This window comes from Protobothrops mucrosquamatus, unplaced genomic scaffold (genome assembly GCF_001527695.2).
Source record: "Protobothrops mucrosquamatus isolate PMUCROS unplaced genomic scaffold, P.Mucros_1.0 scaffold1259, whole genome shotgun sequence".
NCBI classification, from domain to species: domain Eukaryota; kingdom Metazoa; phylum Chordata; class Lepidosauria; order Squamata; family Viperidae; genus Protobothrops; species Protobothrops mucrosquamatus.
This window is the reverse complement of record NW_015387465.1, coordinates 174,854-184,880: the sequence shown is the minus strand read 5'-3', so window position 1 is coordinate 184,880 and position 10,027 is coordinate 174,854. Positions and strand designations below refer to the sequence as shown.

Here is a 10,027-nt window from a genome sequence, read left to right as displayed (position 1 = left end):
ACACTGCTACTTAAATGTGTTCTGCAGCTGATTACAATTTAACCACTATGCTAACTAAAGAGCCAGCGCTGAGTTATCTCCAACAAACACACTGTTCCAGGTAAACTTCTGAGTGTATCAAAGAGGGCAAACATGACTAGATCAATAGGTCCACAAAGATGATGAGATTCAGTCAACATACATGATAAGAAGGAAGCAGCATTAGTAGGAGCTCCTTCCTATTTTCAAGCCAAAGCATCCTTAACATGCAGTGCACTGTCAGCATCTTAGTAGTTCCAGCCTCCAGATGAAGATTGTCATGTTGTTAAATAAAAAGACAGCATGCAAAGAGGCCATAGAAAGAAGCTAGCAGACAAGAGCAATAAAGATGATTAGGGGACTGGAGTCTAAAACATATAAAGAACGGTTGCAGGATTTGGGTATGTCTAGTTTAATAAAAATAAGGAGTAGGGGTTAGCAGTGTTCCAATATCTAAGGGGTTGCCACAAAGAAGAAGGAGTCAATCTATTTGCCAAAGCACCCGAAGACAGGACAAGAAGCAATGGATGGAAACTAATCAAGAAGAGAAACAACCTAGAACTAAGAGAAATTTCTTGATAATTGGAACAATTAATCAGTGGGACGACTTGACTCCAGAAGTTGTGATTGCTCCAACATTGGAAGTTTTAAAGAAGAGATTGGACAATGATTTGTCTTAAATGGTATAGGGTTTCCTGCCTGAGCAGGGGGTTGGACTAGAAGACCTCCAAGGTCCCTTCCAACTCTGTTACTCTGAGTATTCTGTAAAGTATTCCAATCTCTTCTGCTCTAGCAAGGTTAATCCTTTCCCAGTTATCTATACAACTTGCCCATTTAGAGAAAATCTTATACTTAGTGAGTTTAGGATTACGAATGAAGGCAAATATACGTGTCCCAGGATAATGTTGCAGGATCCAACCTGAGTCGGTCACTGGGACTAGAAGTTTAGTCTTCTAAGCTTTTGGACTTCTCTCTAATGGAATGTTCAGGATTACACTGGGATTGAAAACCAAGTTTTGATTATTAAGAAGGATTAGTTATATGTTTAGTCAAAAAGATGCTATGGGAATACATAGGCCAGTGGTGGCAAACCTATGGCACGCATGCCAGAGGTGGCACTCAGAGCTCTCTCTGTGGGCACGCATGCTGTGCCCCGGAGATGGCCAGGGACTGGCCCCCGCCGCCCTGGCCCCGCCGCCCTGGCCCCGCCCACCCATTCTGCCATGACCACCGCGGCCACGCCCACCCGGCACCCGGTGATAAATAAGTGGGTTTTGGGTTGCAGTTTGGGCACTGGATCTCTAAAAGGTTCGCCATCACTAACATAGGCTTTCTTAAAGGAAGAATTTCAACAATGGTTAATAATCATGATTTAATCTTTTCTGTACTAGGAACTGAATGTAACACTACAAATACCCCAAATACCTGATTCCTACCTTATGTTTTACCAGATGACAATATTATTGAGTATTGGCTAGAGCAAGAAATCTATACGCATAAATGGAGCCGAAGTTAATATTTAAAGCTCTGTCATTTGAAAGGCAGATTTCCAACCTTGTGGTGATATTTACTCATGTAGGGTTTCCTGCCTGAGCAGGGGGTTGGACTCGATGACCTCCAAGGTCCCTTCCAACATCATCATCATCATCATCATCATCATCATCATCATCATCATCATCATCATCATCATCATTATTATTATATATCCAAAAGTTAAATCCAGTGCATAACTTCAGATGTACACAACCCAAAAATACATCCTATAATAGCTAGAAATCAGCCTGAGTTAGAATTTCCCATCAGTGCCATATCTTGAAAATGGTTGCAAGAATCTGTATATGAATTTAGCTAAGCAACTCATATTCCTCTCCTTCCCTCCCACTCTACCTGTCCTGTCCTGTTCTATCCTATCGTGTCCTATCCTATCCAGTCTGTCTATCTACCTATATTTCTTAATAATACTTCATTTTTGATTAAGTAAAGGAGAATTTCAAAATAATAAATCTAGGGAAATATCTACCTTTCTGTTTCATCAATTCAAACATTTAGATGTTATTTTGTAAGATCATAAATTCAAGGTAATGTTTGAACATTTCATCCAGACAAGAAAGGACCAAAGTACTGAGAGAATATTTAACCCAATTTGGCTAATCTCCTTTGCTTGAGGCTTGTCTAACTAAACTAAGTCAATAAAACTTTGTCCGCAGACACACACAGCTCTCAGCACACAACTTGCCTGTCCCAAAATGAAGTGCTGCAAATATATTTTTGGATTAGTTTTCTTTCTCTACACAGGTATGTTTCTTTTTTCCTGCTTTTCAGAAGAATTGAGATAATAGAACTCTCAGAAATATTATCATATTTAATGAATGTTGGACTTGACGTTGGAAGTTTGAATGGGCATACACTGGATAAATGCTTGATGTTACTAACTTTATATATAAAATACTAAATAATTGCATTTCTGTTTCTAAAACCTTACATTACAATGAGATCTGATTTTGCTAAATGTTTTACAGTCCCAGGAACTAATGGTGCTAAGAGAAATCGACTGACTGCCCAATTTAATGTAAAATGAGATATGAGATTTTCTGTACCTAAAAGTTTGCAAATTGTGTCCTGTATGCTATGTAATGTTCAGTAATCTAGGAACCACTCATATAAAGCGAGCATACGTATCATATTGTCTATGAAAATTTAATATCATATATCGTATTGCATCTTCTATTAATATTTATTACTCTTGGATTATATTCCTCTTCTTTTCCTCTACATGTCTCTGGGTTGTTTAAAAATAATGTTACTGGGCAGGCAGGTTACAGGGCTAGATTTAATTAATGGTGGGGGCAATTCCCTCTTTTGTCAAAAAATGCAAATTGTTGCAGAAAAGGCACAAGCTAAGGATGTTTCATATTACAAACACGTTCTAGGTAAGTTTTCTACTAGACAATACTTTCTTAAAAAGGACTTAAAATGCTTTTGAATACAACAAAGCTGACAGCAGGAACATGTGACTTCAGTAATTCAGCAGCTATTTTAATGGCCATTAGAGCCGTTCTTCATCCTAAGCCAGAAAGAAGCTAGAACTTCCATTATACGATAATTTTCAAGTCACCATCATTGTGTTTTGACTTTATTTAGCAGATTGTTAAATATTCCAGATGGACAAGGTTTCTATCACTTAGGTTTTTTTCTCTCCGGTATCAGTAGCTTCCAATCACCAATTCACTACAGTGTCAGGTGCTGAAGTCCATTAGCAACAGGAATGGATAAGGAGGATCCTGGAGGCTGGAAATAAGCAACAGTTTTGTTCTTCTAAGCTATTAAGACCTAGGCCTTCTTCTGCTTAAATAGAAACTGCCTAAGACATATCATTCATACCCAAGTTCCACCAGAGAAGAAAGGTAGAAACAAAACAAATATTAATTTCCCTAAGGTGACCTTTTATTTGGCTCAACAATGGCTCAACAGTTTGCAATTGCATAAGGTTTACTGGAGACATTGCTTAAAACGTAGCCAAAATCAAGCCAGTGGAGAAAGGACTTGATTTTGCAAAGTACACTTAACAGTGAAACAAACAATAGCATACTAGGACTCAGAATCTCGCAATCTCTACTTTTCCGCTTGGATAAATTTATGAAAATGCTCTTGGGACAAAAAGTTAGCAATGAGCCTGATGATGGCACAACTTTGAGGAACTGCCTTGAAAAAGATGGTTTGTGGTCTCTTCCCCATTTTATCTCCTGGCCTGAAAAGTGAAGATTATCAAGACTCTTGTAAAGGAGATAGAGTGCCCCTCACTTCACCTAAGGCAGCAGCTGGCTTTCAGAAGAGACGGCATCTAAATACGGTTGCTTCTTCAAAACACAGAGATAACTACATAAGGAAGTGCAAGGAACTCAAGAAGAGAGCCAGTTTGGTCTAGTGGTTAAGGCACCATGCTAGAAAACAGGACACTGGGAGTTCTAGTACTGCCTTAAGCATGAAAGGGGCTGGGGGGCTTTGGGCCTGTCATTCACTCTCAGCCCAACTCACCTTGCAGGGTTTTTTTTTGTGGGGGAAATAGGAGGAGGAAGGAGTGTTGGTATGTTCACCACCTTGAGTTATTTATAAAAATAATAAAGGCGAGTTAAACCAAAACTAAACAAGATAAGAAAGGGTGTGCTGGCATTATTTCTCTCGTAAATATACATATACTTATTTGGTACCCGAGGCAATTTTTTTTTTATCTAACTGGGTGCTTCCCTGGTAGTGAGTTTATCTCAATAGACACACTTATAAAACCAGCAGAATTGTTTAGAAGAGTTCCATATCAAGTACTACAGAAAAATGGGGCATAATCTCAGGGTCTTCCTTTGCTGTAATCATTCCATTCACTGTAGTCCTACTCTGTCATTTTCATAAGAAACCTAGGAATTGTCATTCCATTTGCATATTTATCATCCCTTGCTTGGGGGATCATATGTTCATCTGCTGCCATGTTATTCTACTTCTGGGGCCATGATTCCAGTTCCAGGAATGTCACCCTCTCACAAGCACTCTTATTCTGCTACTCAGATCACCATATAATAACTTTTGGTGAAATTTCTTTCGCCATTGGAATGAATAAAGTTTTTCCCGAGTGTTAATTTAACCCTCTGCACTAATGTAATTCTTACATATTCAGGCAATCTGCAGACTTTGCATTCTGGTATATATACTTCCCTGTATGTAGAAGAAGGAAGCTTGTCATCCGGTGAAAAGTATGTGTTTGGTGTTTTTACTATCTCAACTCGTCTCACTTTTTTTTCCTTTCAGTTCAAGGAGATATTCTGGATGGTTATGTAAGAACAGATGGTGCTTGGATCATTAGTCAAGAATCCATCACCTATAGAACTTTAACTAAAACAGCTTGTGGTTTGAAATGTGAAACTGAAACAGCATTTACCTGCAGGTAATCATAGTATTTCATGAAAGTTGCTCGAATGTTTTGATTGTTGCTGATTATCTGAAATCTCCTTTAGAGACTAATGATAGTTGTTAAGTGAGTTTTGCCCCATTTTACGACCTTTATTGCCATAGTTGTTAAGTTAGTAACATGGTTGTTAAGTGAATCGGTCTTCCCCATTGACTTTGCTGGTCAAAAGGCCGCAAAAAAGGATCTCATGATTCTGGGACACTGCAACCGTCATAAATACATGTCAGTTGCCAAGCGGCTGAATTTTGATCATGTGATCATGCGGATGCTGCAATGGTCCTAAGTGTGAAAAAGTCATAAGCCACTTTTTTCAGTGCTGGTGTACCTTTGAATGGTTACTAAATTAATGATTGTAAATTGGGGGCTACCTGTATTAAGGACCCTTGTGATTTTTATATTGAATTGTGATTGGTTTCTGGTAGTAGATACCACCATGCAACTATGTTTTGACATAATAACAATCTCATGACTTTTTAAATATGGCTCTTCTTTTTCAGGTACCGCTTTAGTAAAAATTAGTAAATGAATCCTCAGAATTATACATTAAGTATTGGCATTTAATCTGCTACTCCATTAGGACTGGATCCAACTATCTCCTCCATCACAGCTTGAACCAGCAAAAGGAGGAGATTCTTTTGCTCCTTAGCAATTCTTCCTCTGCTCTAAATCTAGATTTCCAAGTAGATTTAGTGAAGGTATAAGGGATACAGAAGAAGAGGAGTTTATCTGATCTAGGTTAGGTTTAATGCTGCTGTGTTACGATTGTCGACATTCTTTTGCTTTTTGTGTATTTTATTTCTGTTATTTTTATGGTAAGTTGGAATGTGCCTCCAAACTGGGCAAATTATGCTTCTAAATAAAATGCAAACCAACACTTAAAAGTGACAGCGTCCCTCTTCTCTGCCGTTTCCACAGGGCGTTTCTATTTACAGCGAAAGAGCAGCAATGCATTACGCTGGGCGACAATACTAAAACAGCGGCTGTGCTCAGAAAAGCAGGGGCCATTCTCTTTGAAAAACGAAGTAAGTGTACACTTTTGGATATTATGCCTTTTGCAGTTCCTTATGCGACATAATGATTCATGAAATTTGGAAGAATTGTTAGTTGGGGTAGTATGAATTTTGCAGGTGATGTCCAGGGAATCTTGACTTCAGGAGAAAATACTATAAGGTGATTCAATTCAAGGTATTGGTTGTGATATGGTAAAACATGGAACCAAGCAAGAAATTGTTTATCTGCAGTTGTTTCACAGCCCAGCTATATACAAACCAATCAGTAGCCATGTAAGATTTACAATCAACAGCCATGTAAGATTTACCCATCAGTAGCCCATATAAATTGAAAAACGCAGAACGCATTACAAGATCATCGTGGATGAAATCAAGATGTTGATGGGGTTTCTGACTGATCCACATGCACAGGTAGTCCTCGATTTAGCAACATAAATTCTGGGCTAAATTGTGGTTGTAAGTCGAGGATTACCTGTAGTTTTGTTCAGTGATGTCTGACTGCCAACAAAATGACATTGTTTGCCCCCTCTTTTTCAGTGTCTCACCCCAGTCCAATACTATTTTGTGAGATTGGGATACTCCATGAATTAGTTTTAAGGAGCATAGGAGGCTACAACACAGGAGAAAATGGTCCTCTTGATCAAAATTGACACTCACCCTCTATATGTTGGTTTTTCTTGGTGTCCTATATGTCCCTTACTGTATTTGCAATTGGAAAGAGAAGCTGATGTAGTCACCAATGTTGTGATTAAAGCAGCCCTTCATTCCATTTGGATAATCACTCATTTGTTGCTCAGCTCAATTTTCTATTCTGTGCTCAGAGAATGAGCATCAGGAAATCAGAGCATTAAAAAAAAATAACCTAAATTTGGTTTGATTTACATTTATGTTGAATTAATATTAATTATTTTCTAGTCACCGATTTCGCATTGCATTCCCCCTGAACTATCATAATTAAAATATCCATCTGGACCTGGTAATAATTTTGAGACCATAGCTAGAGGTAGATGCTAACCAACCTTGGCAGAGCTGAAAAAAAAAAGCTAACCAGCATTAGGTCCAGCATTTAGATGGGAGACCATCAGAAAATCTTTGGATTGCGATCTCGATTGGCAAATTAAAAAAAAAAAGCAGAAGAAGGTAATGACATACTTCTTTCATGTTGTAGCCATGTGGTCCTTAAAAACCAAGCTCAGCTTGAGAGAATCTTTACCTTTTAAATTAAGTTTGTTAAACATTTGCTTGTAATCCAAGGTTTGCAATTCCATGATCTCAGGTTGTGATTGCCTAATTAAACTGAATGTGAAGGCCACATATTAAAGTGTTCAACCTGATCACACCTGGGTGGAAGTCCATCTGTAAACAGTGATGTTTCTTTGGTGGAAGGGTGCTCAGTGATAACAATAGCGATTTTTAATAACCACATTTTCTTTCAGTGTATCTCCTGGAATGCAGAATTGGAAATGGAGTGGACTACAGAGGAACTGAATCAAAAACACAGAATGGTGTACTATGTCAGAAATGGACCGAGAAGAGTCCACATAGACCCAAGTATGACCTTTTCCTATCTCAGTAAAACGGCCTTCGATTTTCTATAGCCATATGAATTTAGAATGATTTGACCTGAATTTTTGTAGGAAATGTGTATAGCACAATTCAGCAAAAATGAGCCATGGCTAAGGCTGCAATCTTCTGCTTGCTTATCTGAAAGGAACTATCTATATTGAATTCAACAGGGTCTTCTGAATAGAGATTTTAAAAAATTATTTTGTAATTAAGCTTGTAAGCCACCCATCTTGCTGAGGCGACTCTAGGATTTGCTTTCTTGTCCCATTAATAAGAGCAGGTTTACTGAACAGACAGTTTTCTGGAAGTGCATAGAATACAGTGAAGCATATTAGTTTGCCTCAACTAGAATTTCCATTGACTTCTCTCTATTCCCACATGCTGCAGAAAATATGGTTAAATGTTAATATATCTGAACTCCAGCTGTATGAAGTAGCTGTTACTGGTTTTTTTTTAAAACTGTCCCCAAAGGTTTTGAATTAGTACATGTTCAATACCTTTTAAAATACTTTTTAAAATTTTTATCGCTCTCTTATTCATTTATTACAAAATTATCATCGTGAAAAATGGTTTCTGGCCAATTCTTTCTGATTTTGAAAAAAAGCGAAAACCATTTCTGAATCATTGCCAGGAGAACTTCATACAGTGGATGAGCATGATGTTGTTGTTGAGGTTGTTGCTGTTGTTAAATGACATTGTTCCAAGTAGTTAAAAGTTGCAAGACAGTACTTACTGAAGTTTGACTTGGAGGACAATTGGAGAGATATATCAACAGTGGTATATGGTATAATTCAGTCCTTTTCAAACTTGGCAAATTTAAGATGTGTGGACTTCAACTCTCAGAATTCCCCAGGTAGCATGCTGCAATTACCTATGTAGAATATTGGTGAAAGCAATAGTATAAGCAAGAAATAAATGCTGTTACGTACGTGAAGTCTCCAAAGAGAGGCAGCTGTCTTTCCCTTAAAACTTTCCCCTCCTTTCCCCTAGTTGGGATGAGGAAAAGGTGAGCAACTTCAACTCTAGTGTCCTCCCCTGTTTAGAGTATTGGAAGCCTTAATAAGTTAAACACTTATTGACTGTGTCCTGTTAACATTTCTTTGTCTAACCCTAATGTTATTCAAAGAATATGTAAAAAATCTAGGACCCATTTACTCCAGTGAAATTGAAACATCCACATTCAGATCAGTTTTATTTGCAAAGGTGTGGCCATTGCAGCATCTCTGGGGTCATATGATCATGATTTATGATGCTCACTGTCAGCTTCCCCCAAGAAAAGTCAGTAGGAAAGCCTAAAGGAAGTCAGAAGTTGCCCCCACTCTGGCTACTTTTTTGCCTGCCTGTGATCATTCTGTTTATCTGTTTAGGTCTTTCTTCTTTAATAAAATGATGTTTTCTTCTTTAGTTTTCAAAGCAAAGCGATAGCAATGCCATAAAAAAAATTAATGTTCATTCTGGTCAAATTAGACTTCACTACCTTTCTCCCAAAGGATGATTAAATGAGTCACAAGGTTATCTAATATAACTTAATCTTTTGAATCTCTAAGAAAAAAAAAGTATGACTTATGTAACAATAGTCTTGTCTTTTGTTTTTATTAGTTATACACCGTTTCTTCACCCTAATGCTTCATTAGAAGAAAACTACTGCAGAAATCCGGATCATGATGAGAAAGGTCCCTGGTGCTATACAACAGATCCTGAAACCAGATATGATTTTTGCAACATTCCTGAATGCGAAGGTAGAATTGCACACAATTTTCCTCGAGAAAATTTTGAATGCAAAGTATTGTTCTTTATAATGATGTATAGGTAGACAACCTATACACTGTACAACAGGGGTGTCAAACTGCCGGCCCGTGGGCTGCATGCGTCACGAGGTAACCGCGCCCACCCCATTGCTGGCTATGGGGAAAAAGCTCCGATACATCATGCGACATCACATGACGTCGCGAGTTTGACATGTCTGCTGTACAATATTTAGAAAAAATATTTAAGAAAAAAGTAAACACTTGAGTAGCATTTTCTTATTCAAGTGTAAGAGAGAACATGAAATAATGCTAGGCATTATTTCTGAATAGAAATAATGGCATTGTTCTGAATAGAACAATGGCATTGTTCTGAATAGAACAATTAACCAGTGGAACAACAACCTGCCTCCAGAAGTGCTGAATGCTCCAACACTGGAGGTTTTTAAAAAGAGACAGAACAGCCATTTGTCTGAAATGGTATAGGGCTTCCTGCCTGAGCAGGGGGCTGGACAAGAAGACCTCCAGGGTCCCAACTTCTTCTTCTTCTTCTTCTTCTTCTTCTTCTTCTTCTTCTTCTTCTTCTTCTTCTTCTTCTTCTTCTTCTTCTTCTTCTTCTTCTTCTTCTTCTTCTTCTTCTTCTTCTTCTTCTTCTTCTTCTTCTTCTTCTTCTTCTTCTTCTTCTTCTTCTTCTTCTTCTTCTTCTTCTTCTTCTTCTTCTTCTTCTTCTT

The 10,027-nt window shown here is 38.0% G+C and overlaps 1 protein-coding gene across 1 annotated transcript in view; it reads left to right on the top strand.

Moving 5' to 3' along the window:
* The first annotated feature begins 2,264 nt into the window (after positions 1-2,264).
* Positions 2,265-10,027, top strand: part of PLG (plasminogen) — a 40,087-nt gene continuing 32,324 nt past the window's right edge. Inside the window, 5 exon segments of the mRNA XM_029285075.1 lie at positions 2,265-2,313; positions 4,816-4,951; positions 5,891-5,997; positions 7,422-7,536; positions 9,151-9,290. Of these exon segments, the coding sequence (XP_029140908.1) occupies positions 2,265-2,313; positions 4,816-4,951; positions 5,891-5,997; positions 7,422-7,536; positions 9,151-9,290 (547 nt within the window).